This window comes from Humulus lupulus, chromosome 4 (assembly GCF_963169125.1).
Source record: "Humulus lupulus chromosome 4, drHumLupu1.1, whole genome shotgun sequence".
Classification (NCBI taxonomy): domain Eukaryota; kingdom Viridiplantae; phylum Streptophyta; class Magnoliopsida; order Rosales; family Cannabaceae; genus Humulus; species Humulus lupulus.
The window spans coordinates 8,086,639-8,109,026 of NC_084796.1; the positions used below are offsets into that span (position 1 = coordinate 8,086,639).

Here is a 22,388-nt window from a genome sequence, read left to right on the forward strand (position 1 = left end):
TTTCGTTTTGCCTTTTCTCTTTTTGATGGTTTTAACGTGGTAAAGACGAATTGGTTTCATGGGGTGATGACAACATATAATTATATATATATATATATATATATCCACACGTTTCTGTCTTTTTTTAAAGGAATAAGGGAATAGCATGGTCTCTACCAAGAATCAAGATCATAAAAACCATTTTTAGTTGGAAAGAAACACTATGGCTCTTTCATTATTAGTTGTGATTAATGTACTGTTTCATTTTCTGCTACTATCTCATCAGCTTGTTAATTCTATGCAGCCTTCTTGCCATGATGAGGAGAGAAATGCTTTGATACAATTCAACAAAAGCTTTAAATTAGATTGTCAGAGGAGACATGATCCCTATTTCACTGTAGTTGTCCATCCAAAGACATCGTCTTGGGGATCCAATAATGGTACCAACTGCTGCTCGTGGGATGGTGTTCACTGTGATGTGGAGACTGGTCATGTCATTCGTCTTTACCTCGGTGGTTCATGTCTCTACGGCTCTTTCCACTCCAACAACACTATCTTTCACCTTGTTCATCTTCAGGAGCTTGATCTTAGTTATAATAACTTCACTTTCTCTCCAATTCCCACTGCCATGGGCTTCTTTCCGGAGTTGAAATTTCTTCGCTTGCGTTCTTCTTTCTTCCAAGGTCAGATTCCATCTCAACTTTCACTTTTGTCTAAGTTGTCTCAACTTGACCTGTCATATAACACTGGTGGTAACGATCCATCTGTAGTTAAGAATCTTTTGAAACTTAAAAATCCTAATCTTGGAAGCCTAGTCCAAAACTTGACTGCTTTGGATACTTTTTTTCTGAACTATGTGGACATGGGTTATGAACTAGGTGATTCCTTGGCAAATTTGACTTCTTTGAAAATTCTTGGTCTAGGGGGTTGTGGATTGTATGGGCCTATTCCATCTTCACTTGGTGAATTAACCCAGCTTTCTATTCTAAATCTCAAAGAAAATTATTTCACTGGGTACATCCCATCTTTTATTCAAAACCTCACCCTACTTTCCATGATAAAATTAGATAACAATCAAATTTCAGGGCCAATCCCTTCTTGGTTTGGCAATCTTACTGCAATGCAATACATATATATTCATTCAAACAAATTGATTGGTTCAATTCCACCATCCTTGTTCAAACTCAATAATCTTGAAGATCTCGAACTCTCGGATAATAGTTTGAGTGGTACATTGCAGTTAGATTCATTTCTTAAAATGAGAAATCTCGCTGTCCTTGGTCTAAGCTACAATATGATTTCGTTACAAATTGAAGAACGAGAAAGAGATCCTAACACCACACTTTCAAACTTCATATTTCTATCGTTGGCCTCTTGCAACTTGAGCAAGTTTCCTGAATTTATTGGTAATCAAACTAATCTCTATCTGTTGGACCTTTCCAGTAACAATATATATGGCCAAATTCCCCAAAATGTAATGAACTCAAGTCTTCAACGCTTGGAAGAGATAGATATATCCAACAACTTGATAACAGGGTTTCATAACCATCAAACCATTCTACCTTGGTCTATTCTGCGTGTGTTAAAAATCCAATCTAACTTGTTGCAAGGACAACTGCCAGTTCTTCCATCATCTGTCAAACATTACGATGCCTCTGACAATATTCTAAGTGGTGAAATTCCCAAGTCGATATGCAATTTGAGTTCAATTTTGATCCTTGATTTGTCAAACAATAACTTGAGTGGGGAGTTTCCTCGTTGTTCAGGCAGTATGATCAGTGGCTCTATAATAGCTTTGAATTTGAGAAACAACTCTTTCCATGGCACCATTCCTCTTGATTGTCAGCAGCAGGAAAGTGATTGAGAATGGTGGATTTCAATCACAATAATTTTCAGGGAAAACTTCAACGACCATTTGCAACATGTGTGAATCTTGAGTTTCTTGACTTTTCTTACAATCAAATCAGTGATGTGTTCCCCACTTGGCTTGGGAGGTTTCCTCTGTTAAAAGTTGTTTTAATGAGGGAGAACAAATTTCATGGAGTCATAGGGAAACCTGAATACACTAAGGGTGCGTTTCCAATGCTACAAATTATTGATGTGTCTCACAATTATTTCACAGGGGCATTGCCTTCTGAATATATGCTCTTATGGGATGCTATGAAAGCTTTTAAGGTGAGCAATTTGAAATACATGAACGCATGGGAAATTATGACATCTAACACACTTGGTGTTGATGGTGGAAGCACTTTGTATAATTATTCAACAACATTTGTGATGAAAAGTGTGGCAACAAGCTATGGGAAAATCCCAGGAAATCTAGCAGTCATTGACCTATCGAGTAACAATTTCAGTGGTCAGATTCCTGAGTCCATTGGAAGCCTCAAGGCTCTCTACTCACTCAACCTTTCAAACAATGCGCTCACAGGTCACATTCCACCATCGTTGGGGACATTAACAGAACTGGAATCATTAGACCTTTCTCAAAACAAACTGTCGGGAAAGATTCCTCAGCAACTAGCAGAGCTAAAATTCCTCCAAAAGTTTGATGTCTCTTATAACAATCTCACAGGTCCTATACCACATGAGAACCAGTTCAACACGTTCGAGAATACCTCATTTGAGGGTAATCAAGGACTGTGTGGAGATCCATTGTCGAAGAAATGTGAGAACTGGCTGCTCCCACCATCATCTGCTTTAAACAAAGATGCTGATTCTAATTTTGCCATTGAACTAGACTGGAAATTCTCTTTGGCTGGACTTGTTAGCGGGTTTGTTATTGGACTCTCTCTTGGGGAGATGGTGATCCCAAGGACGTGGTTGGCGTGGTTGATTTACTTCTCTAAAACAAGATTGGCGGAGCTGATGATCAGAAACTAATTAAGTGTGTATGGATCCACAATAGCTGTTGTTCGTATATTATTTCTTCTGCTATATAAGTACTACTGTACAACTAATAAACATATTGGTGTGTTTTTCTTTTGCATAAATTAAATTATGTCCTTCTTTCTATACCCAACTTTTTGAATGTAACATATATCATTGTACAAGAACCCCATTTTCTTTTTCCAAAGTTTTTATGTCCCTTCTAATAAGTCATTAATTAATTATGTCATCTGTTTTTCTTTCTTTAATTATACATCTCTACCAAAAAAATATCATCATTGGTTAGGGGACTAAAGAGATATGGCTCTCCTCTCTCGTCATATAATGATCCATCTCTCATTCTCTCGTACAATCTGAATTAAAAATATACTACTCACATGCAATTATTGTTGTAAAGACATGATTGGCTAAATTTATTTTTAAACAAAATATTTTAAATTGCAAAAAATAGCAGCATATTATCCCATAATTCAGCTGTTTTTTAAGTGAAAATTTCTTTTAGGATGAATACAATTTTTACCTTATTTATTACAATCAATCTCTATTGATAAAATATATGAACAAAAAAAGTTTCGAAAATGAACATGGTCAAAAGAAATTACTTATTTTTGTAGTTGTGTAGAGAAGAAACTAACTAAGAACAAAAAAAAAGTTAAAGGATGAGACGGGAGAAAATAATAGACAAAGTACAACGCGTAAAGTAGGGTAGAAATTAATGGAACTAATACTACTTTGATGATATTATTTTGTCTATTGAGAAGAAATTCATTATAGTCTCAAAAGAAAAATCAAAACGTGTAGACTAAGTTGGAATAATTGGCTATTTATGTTTAATCGATCGAAGACTAGATAATGAATGAGAAAGTGAATCATTTAACTCAACCATATAACTTATAAGATTTTTCAACATTATAAATAAAGTATAATTATTTTTATCAAAGTCAGTGAAACTATTTTTGTTCAAAAGTCAGGCATATCACACATACACGTACAACCGACATTAATAGTTTATCTTTTTTTGTCCATTTCTTTTACAAAATTTGACTTAAAACTATAACCTTTTATACCTTCTTATTTATTCATTTACTTAAATGAAGAAAAAATAACATGACAAATATTGACAATTTTAACGTTAGTAATTTTTGTAACTTTTAAATCAAATGGCCAATATTTTAAATGGTGCAAGGGAGCACTATATATTAAATATTGTGTAAAATTTAATACTATATTTGCCACATACATTAATTAGAGATGATCTTATTAACGGTTAGTATGCTATTAAATTTTAATTACAACTAGCTTTTTATATTAAAAAATTTATACTAGTATTAATTGTTCATCTTCTTTTTTTAAAAAAAAAAGAAGAAGACGAAATTGTTGGCTCATGCCTAATTAATAATGATAATAATTGGCATATTATGGTGTGAGAGTAGTGCCTATATATTGAAAAGAAAAGTCATTAATTGATCATTTTCCCATAAAATGAGGTAGTCTCATTAGATGTGTCATTAATTAATGGAGGTCCTTCACATATTTATCAAGAGTGTCATTCTATTGGGGAGAATAAAAACAAAAAGAAAGATCAAACATAAACAGGTATTTTGACTAGTTTCAAACTTTCAATGAAGAAAACTTGGTTCGAATTCTATTATATATATATGTGATAAAGTCATTGATTTTTTATATATATCTTTCTACATGTGGTCTATGTATAATCACTACAACAAAAATACTGTTTACCGGCGGAACTATTACCGGCGGAGACAGTCCGCCGGTAATAATACTATCTTTATCGGCGGAAAACTAAGTCCGCCGGTATTAATCATGGTTTTTAATTTTGTTTTTATTTTTTAAATTATTTAATTATTACCGGCGGAAAATCTATTATTACCGGCAGACAATCCGCCGGCAATAATCAGATTTTATTCACGCGGCAAACGAACCGCCCAATTTATTTTCGCTTATTGCCGGCGGATTATTACCGGCGGGCTCCGCCGGTAATAATAATAAAAATATTACCGTTAAATACAATTACCAACGGAAGAATTATTGCCGGCGGACCTCCGCCGGCAATAATATTCTATATATCCTGCCCATCCATCTTCTCTTCCCCGTTCGTCCGACTCTCCAAAAACGCTCCAAGGATCCAAACGCAGAGCAGAGGCAATAACCACCATTTTCAAAAGCTTTTGGGATTGTACTCAGTTTTATTTCATCACAATCAGTCCGGGTATGTAGTTATATGGTAATATAAGTATATAATATATTTTTGTTGGAATCAATTAGATTTTTCTGATGGGATTGTTGTTTGAGTTATATTTTTGAGTTGGGTTTTGATTATAATTTTTGTTCTTTTATGCATTATGTTTCTAATATAATGCTCTGTTTCATGAATAAATTCATGTATATCTTTTCATAATTTTTTTGCTCATTGTATTTTTCATCAAATACATATATAATAAGAAGTTTTGGTTAATATTTGGTTATGAACAATTTTCTTAATTATATATATTGAATTTAAATATTTCATTAATTTACAACTAATATATATATGTATATATTTCAGGGCTTCATTGGGAGTACTGAATCTTGCTATTGTTGTACTGCAGGCAAGTAATTTTGTATTTTATACATTTTTATTTTGTTCATTTAGTTTTAAAGAATATTAAAATATTGTTAATTGGATAATTTTTTATTATTGTTAAATTGTTATTATATTGTTAGAATGTTATAATGTATTTTTGTTATAGTTTAATTAAAATTATTTTAATATTGTGAAGTTTAGATTTTAATAAATTTGTTATTAATTAGTAAAAAAATAGTTTAATGGTAGAGAAATAAAATATTAATAAATATTAAATTATAGAAAAAAGTTATTTTAATAACTTAGATAGGAATTGATATGAGAATAATAAAAATTAAATAATTAAAAATTTATTTATTAAAAAGTAAGTATTAAATAATATATGTAAACAATTATTAAGTAATTATATAAAAGAGTAGTTATAGAATTAATTAAATAAAAATAATTTCAATTAATTACATATTAATTATTCAACTTTTAAAATAGTTATAATTAAATATGTTAAATAAATAAATAATTAATTAATTAATATTTAAATTAATAATATGATTAATAAATTGATAAATAAATAAATAAATAAGTATTAATTAAATAATTTATTTTAAGTAAAGGAAAAATTAGATAATATATAATAAATTAAATAAATAAATAATTTATTTATTTATTATTAATTAATAATTAGGAAAGATTTAAATTAATAATATGATTAATAAATAATTAAATGAATATTAAATAAATAAATAATTAAGTATTAATTAAATAATTAATTTTTTAGTAAATGAAAAATTAGATAATAGATAATTAATTAATTAATTAAGTATTAATTAAATAATTAGTAAACATTAGATAATAATAATTTATTTAAATAAAGGAAAAATTATATAATAATTAACTAATTAATTAAATAATAAGTAAACATTTAAATTAATAATATGATTAATAAATTGATAAATAAATAAATAAATAAGTATTAATTAAATAATTTATTTTAAGTAAAGGGAAAATTAGATAATATATAATAAATTAAATAATTAATTAATTAATTAAGTAATTAATTAATTTATTTACTATTAATTAATAATTAATTAAATAATTATGAAAGATTTAAATTAATAATATGATAAATAAATAATTAAATGAATATTAAATAAATAAATAATTAAGTATTAATTAAATAATTAATTTTTTAGTAAATGAAAAATTAGATAATAGATAATTAATTAAGTAAATAAATAAATAATTAATTAATTAAGTATTAATTAAATAATTAGTAAACATTAGATAATAATAATTTATTTAAATAAAGGAAAAATTATATAATAATTAACTAATTAATTAAATAATAAGTAAACATTTAAATTAATAATATGATTAATAAATTGATAAATAAATAAATAATTAAGTATTAATTATATAATTTATTTTAAGTAAAGGAAAAATTAGATAATATATAATAAATTAATTAATTAATTAATTAAGTAATTAATTAATTAATTTATTATTAATTAATAATTAATTAAATAATTAGGAAAGATTTAAATTAATAATATGATAAATAAATAATTAAGTATTAATTAAATAATTAATTTTTTAGTAAATGAAAAATTAGATAATAGATAATTAATTAATTAAATAAATAAATCAATAATTAATTAATTAATTAAGTATAAATTAAATAATTAGTAAACATTAGATAATAATAAGTTATTTAAATAAAGGAAAAATTAGATGATAGATAACTAATTAGATAAATAAATAATTTAGTATAAATTAAGTAATTAATAAACATTAGATAATAATAAATAAATAAATAATTTTAGGATAAATTAGATAAAATAGCATAAAATATGATAATAAAACATAAAATAGCATAAAATTATTAAATGTGTTATAATATAATATAAAATTATTAAATGTTTTATAATATAATTGTTGACGCCGTTTTTCGTCAACAGATAAAAGAAGAGAGCACGTAAACAATTAAAGACAATGGCCAAACGGAACAAACAAATCAAACACACGGTTTTTTACGTGGTTCAACAGTTAAATCTGCCTAGTCCACGAGTCTCTGTTATTAATCTCAAGATTATCTCTAGGAATTCTTCAAGAATGAATTCTCCAGAGTTTTCTCTCAAGAATCAGAATTTCGGTCATTTACAATGGTGCATGGCTTCTCTATTTATAGAGAAGGATGCAGAATACTATCCCACATATTTTGGGTAGTTACTCTTTTGTGAATAAAAATAAATGCATTTAATCAGATAAAAAAGGAAACGTCCCTGAAGACCATAACTGACTAAATAATATCCCACGATTCTTGGGGATTTACATCAATAAATGAGGATTACATCCCATGTTTACAATACTTGTAGATATTTAAGGTGGTTATAGCGTATCTTCAAGGCTTCAGCATCTCAGGTTTTGTTATACCCAGATTTCGAGCCATAGTAAATATGACCTCGAAAGCTGAGTTCGCAACAAATGGTCTCGTGAGGATTAGAGTGATCTAGGATTGTAAGTCGAGCCTGCAAAGTATGATATATGATCTCGAATGCGGTGATCTCGAAATGATCTCGATCTCGAAAGGTAGTTCCGAGAATACCTTCATCTTCAGGAACTTCGGAGCATGGGTCTTGAGCTCGATATCCCATCTCGAAAGCAACGTTAGCTCGGGAGATGTCAGTGGCTCGCATAATGACATGAAGCCTGAAATGCTAAAGCCTTGGAGATACGCTATAACCACCTTGAATATCTACAAGTATCGTAAACATGAGATGTAATCCTCATTTATTGATGTAAATCCCCAAGAATCGTGGGATATTATTTAGTCAGTTATGCGTTCCCTGGTCTTCAGGGACGTTTCCTTTTTTATCTGATTAAAGACATTTAAAGTCATTTATTTTTATTCACAAAAGAGTAACTACCCAAAATATGTGGGATAGTATTCTGCATCCTTCTCTATAAATAGAGAAGGCATGCACCATTGTAAAAGACCGAAGTTCTGATCCTTGAGAGAAAACTCTGTAGAATTCATGCTAAAGAATTGTTCAGAGATAATCTTGAGGTTAATAACAGAGACTCGTGGACTAGGCAGATTTAACTGCTGAACCACGTAAAAAACCGTGTGTTTGATTCGTTTGTTTCTTTTGGCCATTGTCTTTAATTGTTTACGTGCTCTCTTCTTTTATCTGTTGACGAAAAACGGCGTCAACAGTTTGGTGCTTTCATTGAGAGCCTTAAGCATTCATCCCTGAGAGATTCATGGCTGCAAACAATCAGAACACTCCTGAAGAAAATTACCCAAGGCGTCTTGGAAAACAGCCAATGGAGAACCCGGACGCTGATGAAAGGAGTGGGTCCTCTGATTCCCGGGGACCACCTCCACAACCAAGGGATGAGGACATGTACTATAACCCTGAACGTTATGTCCCTATTGTAGAATTGGAGAATCGGCAGCTGAAACAGTTGTTGGAAGAAGCCAACAAACGTAACGAGGAGTTGACTAGGATAGCCGCAGAGGCGCAGGTGGCTCAGCCCCCGCCTCCGCGCGAAGACCAAGTCCCTCCTCCAAGGGATGTGCACGTTCCTCCCCGGAGGCCCCGTGGACGTCCACGAAAAAATGCTGCCACAAGGAGGCCGGCACAACCTCCAGTACCAGCAGAGCCATCTGCTCCTTCTAGGCCTCAGAGGAGTACCCGAGCTCGGGTCCCGCCTAATCCACCTGTGGGAGTGCCTGCAGGAACTGAGAACAACCGAGCTCCTGCCGAGGCTCGGACTCAGGTTCCTGTTAGTGCACTGAACGAAACTGGCCCATCTCGGGCAAATTCTGGACCCTCTAGGCCGAGGCAAGGACGACAACCACCGTCACCAATACGGTTCCCTCCGTCTCCCATAAGATATCCTTCACCTCCCCGCAGAAACGCTCAACCTGTTCGAGATCAGGATCAAGGGCGTGCGGGGGAAAGACAAGGAAACAGGGAGACGTTCCAGGAGCGGAGAGGCGCCCCATCTGAGAGAAGTCTGACGTCCCGATCTTGCACTGCGGAGACAAGGCGACGTAGAAAGGATCCACCACGAAATGACCGATCAATGAGTTTCACCAGTGATGAGTCCGGAGAAACTAGGTCTGTCAGTAAACACGACCGGGGTCGTAAAAATACCAGAAATCACAAGAGACATCCTAACCTGCGAAATCATCTGAATCAGAGCAGGGGGAAAGGAGATCAGACAAATCCAGATCTAAGGAATCATCTGAATGGGCGTAGAGATTCCTCACGGAGACGCGAGCCTAGGATCGCGATTAATGACTATCAATTCCAGGCACCACCTAAGGACCCAGTCCAAGAAAGGATTGATCAGCTCGAAAAAGCCTTTAGGCTTTTGAAGAATGAACGAGGGAGTGGTCGATATGAGGACTCTGATGAGGAGCTCGAGCCATTTGCTCCCAATATTTCTAACACTCAGTTTCCCCAAGGGTTCCGGATTCCTCACGTCCCAGCATTTGAGGGAAAAACCGACCCATGTAGCCACTTGAGTACATTCAACACTATTATGAGAGCTAGTAACGTGGGTTACGAGCTCAGATGTATGTTGTTTCCAACATCATTGGCCGGACCTGCCAAGAGTTGGTTCGAGAAGTACAAGAGACACTCGATAACCTCATGGGATCAGTTGTCTAGGGACTTCAAGAAGCAGTTACGGGCTATGATGGGAGTCAGACCAGAGGCATCCACTTTGACCAACGTCCGACAACAGCCGGGAGAAACACTGAAAAGCTATCTGACAAGATTTAATCTTGAGGTCGCCCGAGCTCGAGATGTGGATGACAGTGGGCACCTAATGGCTATCCGAGCTGGTGTTTTACCCGGGAGTGCCCTTTGGGATGACATGCAAGGGAAACCGGTGAGGTCGATAACCGAGTTTAACAGACGGGCGCAGAGATTTGTCAATGTAGAGGAGGCGAGGTCAACGCTCAAGGCGACCTCGCAGACCGAAACTACAACGATAAACATTAACTCCGCCTCAACCTCGGCTGACCCAGCAGCTCCACAGCCTACCTCGGAGAATCCCTCCAAGAGGAAAAAGAGCGAGGGAAATAACCCCGAGGCTGATGGAGGAAAGAAGAAGAAAGGAGAAAGGTATTACTCCATATATAAGGTACACACCGAGCTCAACGAGTCTCGGGAAAATATATACCTGGCTAATGAAAACCAGGTCCCCTTCAGGCGTCCGGACCCTATGAGGAATCAAAAGTCCAAGAGGGATTCCAGTAAGTATTGCCGGTTTCATAGGGACACCAGACACACAACTGATGAGTGCCGACAGCTGAAGGACGAGATCGAAGGGTTGATCTCGAGAGGTTATTTCCGGCAGTATGTCAAAAACCAGAGTACTGGACAGACTACTGCCAGCCAGAGAGTAGCCGCGCTTCCAGCAGCACAGAATAATAACTCCTGATCTCGGGAAGAAGACAGGCCTCCGCTGATAGATGGAGAGGACGTAATAACCATCTCGGGAGGTCCTCATCTCGCAGGAGGGGGTAGAAATGCTCAAAAGCGATATGTGAATGAGCTGAAGACAGGGGACGGGTCTCCTTATGAACCCGAACCAAGGGCACCAAAAATCCAAAGGGTTGAAACTCAGCCTATAACCTTCACCGAGGAAGATGCCTCCCATGTCCAGTTCCCTCATCATGATCCACTTGTCATCACCCTGCAGCTTGCCAACAAAAGAGTGCGCCAAGTTCTCATAGACAATGGGAGCTCAGTAAACATTCTATATAAAGCAACACTAGAGAAAATGGGACTCTCCCTTCGCGACCTGAAGGCTTGTGCAACCACTTTGTACGGCTTTTCTGGAGAAGGAACCGCCTGTATGGGGTCCATCGAACTCCCTGTGACCTTGGGAGACTATCCAGTCTCGGTGACCAAGATGATGGAGTTCGTGGTAGTAGAGTTACCATCTGCCTACAATGTATTGCTCGGGAGACCCGCCCTGGTCAGGCTGGGGGCAGTTTCATCTGTAAGGCATCTAGCCCTTAAGTTTCCAACTCCGAGCGGGGTCGGAACATTGAAAGGAGATCAATTGGCAGGAAGGGAGTGCTACAGCATTTCCTTGAGGGGAAAGAAACAAACGAGCGCTCAAGCACTCGTTGTCATACAAAATAAAGATGGGACAGTTTTAGAAATTGATGAGGAGATCGATCCGAGAATTGAGGAAAAGGTTGACCTCCAACCTTTGGAAGAGCTCGAAGAGGTTCAGCTCGAGGAAGCTGATCCCTCAAAGAAGGTGAAGGTCGGAAAACACCTCCAAGACGAATCAAAATAGCAATTAATTTGCTTTCTGAAGAAAAACCAGGATGTCTTCGCGTGGTCACACTCTGTCATGGTGGGAATAAGCCCTAATGTAGCGAGCCACGCATTGAATATAGACAAAAGCTTTCCCCCGAAGCAGCAAAAGCGAAGGCAGCTGGATGAAGACAGAAAGAAAGCGCTAAAGGAGGAAGTGGACAGGCTGAAAGCAAATAATTTCATAAGGGACGCTTTTTACCCTGACTGGGTGGCCAATCCAGTGTTGGTCTCGAAGCCCAATGGGACGTGGAGAACGTGCATTGACTACTCGGACCTCAACAAGGCCTGCCCAAAAGACTGTTTTCCCCTGCCGAGAATTGACCAGCTCGTAGACGCCACGGCGGGGCATGGTCTGATGTCGTTCATGGATGCCTATTCTGGATATAACCAGATTCCCATGCACGCCCCCGACCAAGAGCATACGAGCTTCATCACAGATAAAGGGCTCTACTGCTACAATTTCATGCCATTCGGACTCAAGAATGCCGGAGCCACGTACCAGCGGCTCGTAAACATGATGTTCTCAGAGCAAATAGGGAACAACATGGAAGTTTATGTTGATGACATGCTTGTAAAGTCTCAACTTAACAAGAACCATGTTGAAGACCTTGAAGAGTGCTTTGGCGTGCTCAGAAAGTACAACATGAAGTTGAATCCTCAGAAGTGCACTTTTGGGGTGTCTTCAGGAAAATTTCTGGGTTTCATTGTCAATTCTCGTGGGATCGAGGCTAATCCCGAAAAAATAAAGGCCCTGATCGATATGCCTTCGCCTCGGAAACATAAAGATGTTCAAAGCTTGACTGGCAGGATGGCAGCTCTGAGCAGGTTCATCTCGAAGTCAACGGACCGCGGTCTCCCATTCTTCAACTTATTAAAAGGAAGTAAGAAGTTCGAATGGACAGATGAGTGCGAGCTAGCCTTTCAGGAGCTCAAAAAGCACTTAGCCGAACCGCCCATCCTATCGAAGCCTGAGACGGGGGAAGTACTGTTCCTATACCTCTCAACTACCGAACACGCGATAAGCGCGGTGCTCGTGCGAGAAGAAGAGAAATTACAGAAACCCGTCTACTATATCAGTAAAAGATTACTGGGGGCAGAATCAAGATATCCACTGATGGAGAAGCTCGCCCTCAGTCTAATCCACTCATCTCGCAAGCTCCGCCCTTCCTTTCAGGCACATCCTATCCATGTACTGACAGATCAACCATTAAGGCAAGTCTTGTCTAAACCAGAGGCGTCTGGTCGACTCCTAAAGTGGGCTGTTGAGCTCGGACAGTTCGAGATCACCTACCATCCGAGAACGACCATTAAGGCACAAGCGTTGGCGGATTTCATAGTGGAGTGCACCGGTATAGCCGACGACGAGGTAACAACCACGGCCCACGAGCTGTGGAAACTTTACGTCGACGGGTCGTCAAATGAAAATGGAGCGGGGGTAGGAGTTATTCTGATCACCCCTGCAGGGAGCAAATTTCACTATGCATTAAGGTTCGGCTTTAAAGCATTTAATAGTGAAGCTGAGTACGAGGCTTTACTTGCGGGACTACGAATAGCAAAAGAGCTCAAGGCCAAAGCTATACATTGCTACAGCGACTCCCAGCTCGTGGTTAATCAAATCTTGGGAGAATACCAGGTTCGTGGCACAAAAATGGCAGCTTATCTGGAGAAGGCAAAGTCCGCATTAGAGTTTTTTGAGTTTTATGCAATCGAACAGGTTCCCCGAGAACAAAACTCAAATGCAGATGCCTTAGCTCGGCTCGCCACCTCCGCCGAAAATGAGGAGCTGAATGTTGTACCCGTAGAACACCTGTCAGCACCCAGCATTACTGAGCCTGACGAGGAAGATGTGTGTATGATCGAGACAGAGCCGACCTGGATGAGCCTGATAGTTGAGTATCTCGAAAATGGAATTCTTCCAAAAGATCGAAATCAGGCTCGGAAACTAATGTATCAACTTCCTCGTTACACCATCCTGGACGGAAGGCTATACAGAAGAGGGTATTCCATGCCATTGCTCAGATGTGTAACTCCTCCCGAGGCAAAGAAGATTATTGAAGAAATTCATGAAGGGTTCTGCGGAGACCATACCGGGGGGCATAGCCTATCCAAGAAGGCTATACGCCAAGGATATTTCTGGCCAACCATTAAAACGGACTCTTTCGAGTACGTGAAAAAGTGCGAAAAATGCCAGAGATTCGCCACGATACCCCGAGCTCCACCTTCCGAACTGACCATGTTGACATCCCCATGGTCTTTTGCGGTGTGGGGCATCGACCTCATAGGCTCGCTCCCAACTGGCAAAGGAGGAGTAATGTATGCTGTGGTCGCGGTTGATTACTTCACAAAATGGACGGAGGCTGAACCATTGGCGACCATAACTTCGAAGAAGATCCTAGATTTCGTGGTAAAGAACATCGTATGCCGATATGGAGTGCCAAGAAAGATTGTGTCTGACAACGGAACCCAGTTTGATTGCGACTTATTTACCAACTTTTGTAACAAGAACGGTATAATAAAGAGCTTTTCGTCAGTGGCTCACCCTCAGGCGAATGGTCAGGTCGAAGTCGTTAATAAAACTCTCAAAAGTTCTTTGAAGAAAAAGTTGGAAGAAGCAAAGGGACGATGGCCTGAGGAATTACCTCAAGTCCTTTGGGGATATAGAACTACAGCTCGGACATCAACTGGACATACCCCATTTTCTCTAGCATACGACTGCGAGGCAATGTTGCCCATTGAGGTCGAAATTCCAACGATTCGAACTCAGATTTACGACCAAAGTTCCAATCATACTCAGCTCGAAGAAACCCTAGACTTGATCGAAGAAAAAAGGGAGGAGGCTCAGCTGAGAAATGCTGCTTACTAGCAACGAACCACAAGATATTTTAATAAAAGGGTTCGAGATCGAAAGTTCGGAGTAGGAGATCTGGTATTGAGACGCGTATTCTTAGCAACCCGAGATCCAGCAGCAGGAGTACTCGGGCCAAACTGGGAAGGACCATACCAGATAGAATCAGTCATCCGCCCAGGCGTATACAAACTTGCGAGATTAGATGGGAGCCTCATACCACGAGCATGGAATGGCGAACACCTTAGACCTTATTATCAATAGTATAGGAAAAGTGTTGCCTGTAACCATGATTTTCTATCTATGTTAGTTTGTTTTTGAATAACATGTCTACTTTATTTCGCATGTAATTTATTTTTATTTTTGCAATCTCTCTTAATTTAATAACCTATGGTCACACTCATAGGATATTAAGGGGGCATCATTGGTATACATACCACCAGCTTAAAAAAATAAAAAAATAATAAATAAAACATAAAGTATTTGGATATAACCAAATACGCGAGCTTAAATAGTTCGGACTTAACCAAGCGAGCTTAGATAGTTCGGACTTAACCGAGTTATCAAAAACATACGAAGTATTTGGATATAACCAAATACGTGAGCTTAAATAGTTCGGACTTAACCGAGCGAGCTTAGATAGTTCGGACTTAACCAAGTTATCAAAAACATACGAAGTGTTTGGATATAACCAAATACGCGGGCTTAGATAGTTCGGACATAACCGAACTACCAAAAACCTAAAACGTTTGGAGTTAACCAGATGTGCAAGCTTAACAGGTTTGGAACAAACCAGCCAAATTATCGATCGATGATAAATGGGAACCTAAACCTATTACGAAATATGTCGAGGTCGAGGCTAGAATATCTTAAAGAAAAATAGTTTCGAACTCGTAACCTTGGAGCCAAAATATTGAGGAAGAGGAAAAGTGACTAAAAAGATAACCAAATCATTCATATTACATACCATATAAGTACTTTCGAGTTCATGGTTAAAGTAATATCCGACCTTGATAAGTAACGAGGTCGGAAACGAATAATTCGAATAAACTATGCATGAATGCATCGAATTTCGAGCCTAAATCCAAACTATGTTTGTATGCATAAATAAACATAACCGGTTCATCAATTATAAAAATGTGCAAAATATTTCGAGCCAAGAAATGTAAAGCATGTAAAAGAATTAGTTAAAGAAATTGTATCAGCCCCATGGGCATAAATTACAATAATTACATAAGGGGACGCAGCCCCGATAACTGATCTCCCCGAGGTCAGATTCAGTGAAGAGGAGTCTCCTTGGCCTTCTCAGCATCAGTGGCACCGGATCCCTCAGGACGAATAACATGACTATCCTCCTGAGCTTCCTCCGAAATGGTACCCGGAGCAGCCTTTTCCTTCTCGAGCTGCTCAGCCTTCTAATTCTCAAGCCGTTCAGCCTCTTCCTTCTCGAGCCGAGCATTCCATCGTTCAAGGAATGACGCCTCGTGGGGACCCAAAAAGCTGGTGTCCAGCTCTTCGTTATAAGCCCACATCCGGTACATGGCTGAGTTGACCGCCGTTTCCTTCTTTTCTTTGTACTCGGCAGTAAGGCGAGTTTTGACATCCTCTATAAGGTCGAAGGTGGCGGTCTTGTCTTCCTCGAGCTTCTTATTGGTCTCCCGGAGCTGGATGTTATCTTTCTTTTGCTCCTCGAGTTCAGTTTTCAGCTTTCCGAGCTCCTTGGCCATTTCCTCACGCTCCTTAACCACTGCCTCGAGCTTAGTATTCTCCGCCTTCAGATCATCATTCGCTCTAAGGTGGAGGTCCCTCTCCTCTTGGGCGTGAGTCCTGCTCAAATGGATCTCGTTGTTCAGCTCGTAATTGAGCTGGGTAGTGAAAGCAAGAGCCTGAAAAAAGGAAGAAACCACCATTAGCCTCGAGACAGTATGAATGTAAGCAAAAGGAATATAGAAGGATACTTACCGCGGCAGTGTGCTCGATACTCTTCTCGTACAGGACAGTGCGGTCTCGGGTGCCAGTTAGGCACTGCCACTGAGGAGCCTCGAAACTGCCGTAGCTCTGGCCGATCCGGGACATGACGTCCGAAATCAGCGTAGATCCATGAGGTCCGGCAGCGTTATCCACCACATATGAGACCATATGGGTGGAGATGGTTAGCTTCTGAGCTCGAGAAGCAGAAGGTCTCTTGGCGAGCTGAGCAGAAGACGTTTGACCCGCCACAGGAGGTTGGGATTCGACCACGGCAGGGACACCAGCCTGCGAGGCCGGTGCCACCGCAGAGACGACGGCCTGCGAGGATGGCATCATCGTGGGGGCGTTAGTCTGGCCAGTCGACGCAGCAGCAGAGCTCGAAGCCAGCGGGGGAGGAGAAGGCGTTTTCCTAGATCTCTTGGAGCCTTTCCCAGGCTGGCTGGTTTTCAGTCCCCCTGCCCTGGGGCGTTTGCTCCTCTTGGCACCCGCATTGTCGATAAGGGCGTCGAGGTCGGAGTCCATATCGCCTGCACAAGTCAACACAGTGAGTCAGTAAAAGAGGTGTACAAGTTACTTCAGTATCACAGACGTATAGAATGATGGTAGAAAAAACCTAACTGGAACTTTCCCCCGAGCTTGAGCTTGGGGACCATGAAATTCCCCCGTCTTCAGAAGAGGCGGGGGGAGTGCCTTCCCTATAAGTTGGTGATAACCTCGAGAGGTCCCTATAGTCATTGGTCCCGTACTGCACCGCTATCCCATTCCACACCTCGTCTGTGGTGTACATGGTATCATATTTCCTGAGCCCACTATCAAACCTATGGACACAGTCATCTACCCAACTCCATATGTAGAAGTGGTATCTATCCTGTGGGCACGAGACTAGTCTATTGGGCCTGTGTTTTAATAAAGTGGGGGACCACATTCGTGAAGTAGGAAGGGTTTTACCTCCACCGGAGTCCGAACTCGAGGCTTCGTCATTGGCCTCATTTCCTGACCGCGGACTTCTCGAGCGAATTGGGAGAGATGCTTTCCTTTCTCTCCTCGAAGGAAGGATGCCTGTGGGCAGTGGCACTTCCTTCCAGCGTTCATATTTTTTACTGGACCAGTCAGAGGTTGACTGGCCCTGTTCCCAAAAACCCGCAAGCTCGTAGCTTGTCCTCATGTAATAGAAATGAGAGAGACCTTCTGCCATAGGGGAGTTGGAGCAGGGCCTCTCTGTGCTCCTTCATTGTTTCGTCAGGGGTGGGACGCTGAAAGTTAGCTGAAAGACGAGGTACACTTCAACTAAATATGGATTTTAGGGCTAAAATTCCGAGCTTAAAAATAGAAAGTAACGAGAACACTTACGAATCCGCCTGAACGAACGGTGTCAAGACGGGGACAGACCGTCTGTCCAGAAAAAAGCCTTCTTGAAGTCAGGAGGGTGGTTCGGAAGATCTTCAAAGATCTTTGTCTCTTTGGGGTAGCTCAAAAGATAGTAAAAACCATCTCCTCCCCGAGCTCGGGAGGGATTACTCTTCAAACAAAAGAGATATAAAATCTCTTGGGGTGAAGGCCCTGTCCACCCTAGCTCGTGGAACAAGGACCTCAGGGCAGACAGCACCCTGTATGAGTTGGTGTTGAGTTGGAATGGAGCCAACCCAACGAAATCAATGAAGTCTCTGAAAAAGGACTTCAGGGGCAGCAAAGCTCCTGCCCTTATATGTTCCTGGCTCCAGGCCGCGTATTTCACACTGGAATCGCGGCCCCCAGGAGCGAAACAGCTCCGTTCATGCCTTGTCGGAGCTCGACACTTCAGTGTGTCCAATGACCTAAGGCCATGGAGGGCCAAGATATCAGTTATTTGGTCGGTGGTGGTAACCGAGCTCTGGTAGAATTCGGCTTCAAACATCTCCCTCCTAGGCTGCGAAGACGAAGGCTCCGCCATTAAGGAAAACTGGAGTTCCCCTGGGTGGTATGCAACCGTGACTTTTAACGCTGGGTCGAGGGGAATTGGCCTAGGTCCAGGGTTGGGCTCCGGATAGATGGCTTCCCGAAGAACTCTTCTCTTCTTTTCAATGACCTCGTCTATCTGACGACGATAGTGGGCTCGAATGTCCTCCTGCTCACGCGCAAGCTCGTATTCTTTTATCCGACGTTGGTTCCGGGCAAAGACCGATTCCGGGCTCGGAGATTTGGGCTCGTAAGGGATTGCTCGTAATGACCCCCACCATCTTTCCGGATTCTGTGACATCTAACGAGAAATAAAAAATGGTGAGGGCCATGTATGCAAGAGTCACGAGCTCGATGGAATGAGCTCGGAGATTTAGGAACGAGACTAAATACTAAGACCCTTTATTGAAGTTTCAGGGGCGTGTATTCCACGAAAAAGAAAAGGAGTGTGGATAATTTTTTGAAAATCCCGAAATTCAAGGGAAAGGAGAGTGGCGGTTAGCCAGGAAAAGCGTTTTTGGGTTTCGTGCATTTGTCAAAGCCCATGTTTTTATCCGAAAGCTTAATGTACAAGAAACGCTGCCTAAGAATTTCAAAACCCAAAAAATAGGAACCACATTCAAACGTCGAAACTGGGTATAAACCAGAGACAAACATCCAGAGTGAAAATCCAGAAAGCATAAAAACCTATCGGTTCAAAACCTCCTATCGTATCATGCTAAGAACGTAAACTAGCATACACAGCAAATACAGTATAAAAAGAACAACAAAAATGGCGTACTTACACAGTGATGGTGATTGCAGCGAAATTGTCGATTGGAGAAGAGGTTGCAAGAAAGAACTCACTGACTCGAACAGACCAGGATTTCTTTGTTTCTTGGGTCGAGAAAACATGCGCAGGACAGAAGCTTCTTAAGAGAGTCTGGTTTTTTGGTTGTTTTTCTTTTCTTGTTTATGATGAACAAATGTGAAGAAGAAGACGAAGAGGGGGGTCTTGTATATATAGGTGGAAAAACTAAATTAATCAGGAGCGTTGATTAAAATCCTCAATAGATCGAATGGATGGGGATCGGTGACAAGATGGCGCCGAAAAGTTGTCAGACGAACGATCGTGGGCGTGTTCCCAAGGTACTCAAGTACCTAAAGTGAGCAATACCCATCTGGCACGTGTCCATTTTCAAGAGTGTGACGGTATGGTTCCCAGAAAGAGTAGTTCAAAAGTTTCCTTCTCTTAGGATTCGAACAAATACTTTTGAGGGGGCAAGATGTTATACCCAGATTTCTAGCCATAGTAAATATGACCTCGAAAGCTGAGTTTGCAACAAATGGTCTCGTGAGGATTAGAGTGATCTAGGATTGTAAGTCGAGCCTGCAAAGTATGATATATGATCTCGAATGCGGTGATCTCGAAATGATCTCGATCTCGAAAGGTAGTTCCGAGAATACCTTCATCTTCAGGAACTTCAGAGCATGGGTCTTGAGCTCGATATCCCATCTCGAAAGCAACGTTAGCTCGGGAGATGTCAGTGGCTCGCATAATGACATGAAGCCTGAAATGCTAAAGCCTTGGAGATACGCTATAACCACCTTGAATATCTACAAGTATCGTAAACATGAGATGTAATCCTCATTTATTGATGTAAATCCCCAAGAATCGTGGGATATTATTTAGTCAGTTATGCGTTCCCTGGTCTTCAGGGACGTTTCCTTTTTTATCTGATTAAAGGCATTTAAAGCCATTTATTTTTATTCACAAAAGAGTAACTACCCAAAATATGTGGGATAGTATTCTGCATCCTTCTCTATAAATAGAGAAGGCATGCACCATTGTAAAGGACCGAAATTCTGATCCTTGAGAGAAAACTCTGGAGAATTCATTCTTGAAGAATTCCTAGAGATAATCTTGAGATTAATAACAGAGACTCGTGGACTAGGCAGATTTAACTGCTGAACCACGTAAAAAACCGTGTGTTTGATTCGTTTGTTTCTTTTGGCCATTGTCTTTAATTGTTTACGTGCTCTCTTCTTTTATCTGTTGACGAAAAATGGCGTCAACAGGTTTCATGTCATTGTGCGAGCCACTGACATCTCCCGAGCTAACATTGCTTTCGAGATAGTGCATCGAGCTCAAGACCCATGCTCCGAAGTTCCTGAAGATGAAGGTGTTCTCGGAGCTACCTTTCGAGATCGAGATCATTTCGAGGTCACCGCATTCGAGATCATATACCATACTTTGCATGCTCGATTTACAATCCTAGATCATACTCTAATCCTCACGAGACCATTTATTGTGAACTCAGCTTTCGAGGTCATATTTACCATGGCTCGAAATCTGGGTATAACATCTTGCCCCCTCAAAAGTATTTGTTCGAATCCTAAGAGAAGGAAACTTTTGAACTACTTTCTCTGGGAACCGTACCGTCATACGCTCTTGAAAACGGACACGTGCCAGATGGGTATTGCTCACTTTAGGTACTTGAGTACCTTGGGAACACGCCCACGATCGTCCGTCTGACAACTTTTCGGCGCCATCTTGTCATTGATCCCCATCCGTTCGATCTAGTGAGAATTCCATTCGACGCTCCTGATTAATTCCATTTTCCCACCTATATATACAAGACCCCCTCTTCGTCTCCTGGTCTGTTCGAGTCAGTGAGTTCTTTCTTGCAACCTCTCCTCCAATCGACGATTTCGCTGCAATCACCATCACTGTGTAAGTATGCCATTTTTGTTTTCAGCTTTTTACCCATACTGTTCTTGTTGTGTATGCTAGTTTACGTTCTTAGAATGATACGATAGGAAGTTTTGAACCAATGGGCTTTTATGCCTTATAGATTTTCAATCTGGATGTTCGTCTCTGATTTGTACCCAGTTTTTTCGTTTGAACGAAGTTTCAACTTTCTGGGTTTTGAAAATTTTAGGCCATGTTTCTTGTACACTAAGTTTTCGGGTAAAAACCCTTGTTCTTGACAATTGCACGAAACCCAAAAATGCCCTTTCCTGGCTAACCGCCACCTTTCTTTCCCTTGAATTTTAGGATTTTCAAAAAATCATCCACGCTCATTTTCTTTCCTGTGGAACACACGCTCTGACTCTTTAGTAAGGGTCTTAATACTTAGTTTCTTGTCCTTAAATCTCCGAGTTCATCCCATCAAGCTCGTGATTCTTGCATGCATGGCCCTCACCATTTTTTCTTTCTCGTTAGATGTCACAGAATCCGGAAAGACGGTGGGGGTCATTACGAGCAATCCCTTACGAGCCCAAATCTCCGAGCCCGGAATCGGTCTTTGCCCGGAACCAACGTCGGATTAAAGAATATGAGATCGCACGCGAGCAAGAAGACATTCGAGCCCACTATCGCCGTCAGATAGACGAGGTCATCGAAAAGAAGAGAAGAGTCCTTCGGGAGGCCATCTATCCGGAGCCCAACCCAGGACCTAGGCCAATCCCCCTCGACCCTCCGTTAAAAGTCACGGTTGCATATCATCCGGGGGAACTCCAATTTTCTTTAATGGCGGAGCCTTCGTCTTCGCAGCCTAGGAGGGAGATGTACGAAGCTGAGTTCTACCAGAGCTCGGTTACCACCACCGATCAAATAACTGACATCTTGGCCCTCCATGGCCTTAGTTCGTTAGACACCCTGAAGTGTCGAGCTCCGGCTAGTCACGAACGGAGTTGTTTCGCCCCTGGGGGTCGCGATGCCAGTGTGAAATACGCGGCCTGGAGCCAGGAACATATAAGGGCGGGAGCTCTGCTGCCTTTGAAGTCCTTTTTCAGAGACTTCATTGATTTCGTTGGGTTGGCTCCATTCCAACTCAACACCAATTCGTACAGGGTG

At 40.1% G+C, this 22,388-nt stretch overlaps 2 protein-coding genes across 2 annotated transcripts; both read left to right on the forward strand.

Moving 5' to 3' along the window:
* The first annotated feature begins 202 nt into the window (after window positions 1-202).
* LOC133831848 (receptor-like protein 7) lies at window positions 203-1,843 on the forward strand. Its single transcript, XM_062262259.1, has one exon. The coding sequence runs from the start codon at window positions 203-205 to the stop codon at window positions 1,841-1,843; it is 1,641 nt and encodes a 546-aa protein (XP_062118243.1).
* On the forward strand, window positions 1,435-2,975 carry LOC133829859 (receptor-like protein 33). Its single transcript, XM_062259674.1, has one exon. It carries the CDS (start codon window positions 1,846-1,848, stop codon window positions 2,857-2,859), a length of 1,014 nt encoding a protein of 337 aa, XP_062115658.1. The 5' UTR covers window positions 1,435-1,845; the 3' UTR covers window positions 2,860-2,975.
* Window positions 2,976-22,388: the final 19,413 nt, after the last annotated feature.

Coding starts and splice junctions, on each gene's coding strand:
- LOC133831848 (XM_062262259.1), top strand. CDS start 203: ATGGCTCTTTCATTATTAGTTGTGATTAATGTACTGTTTCATTTTCTG.
- LOC133829859 (XM_062259674.1), top strand. CDS start 1,846: ATGGTGGATTTCAATCACAATAATTTTCAGGGAAAACTTCAACGACCA.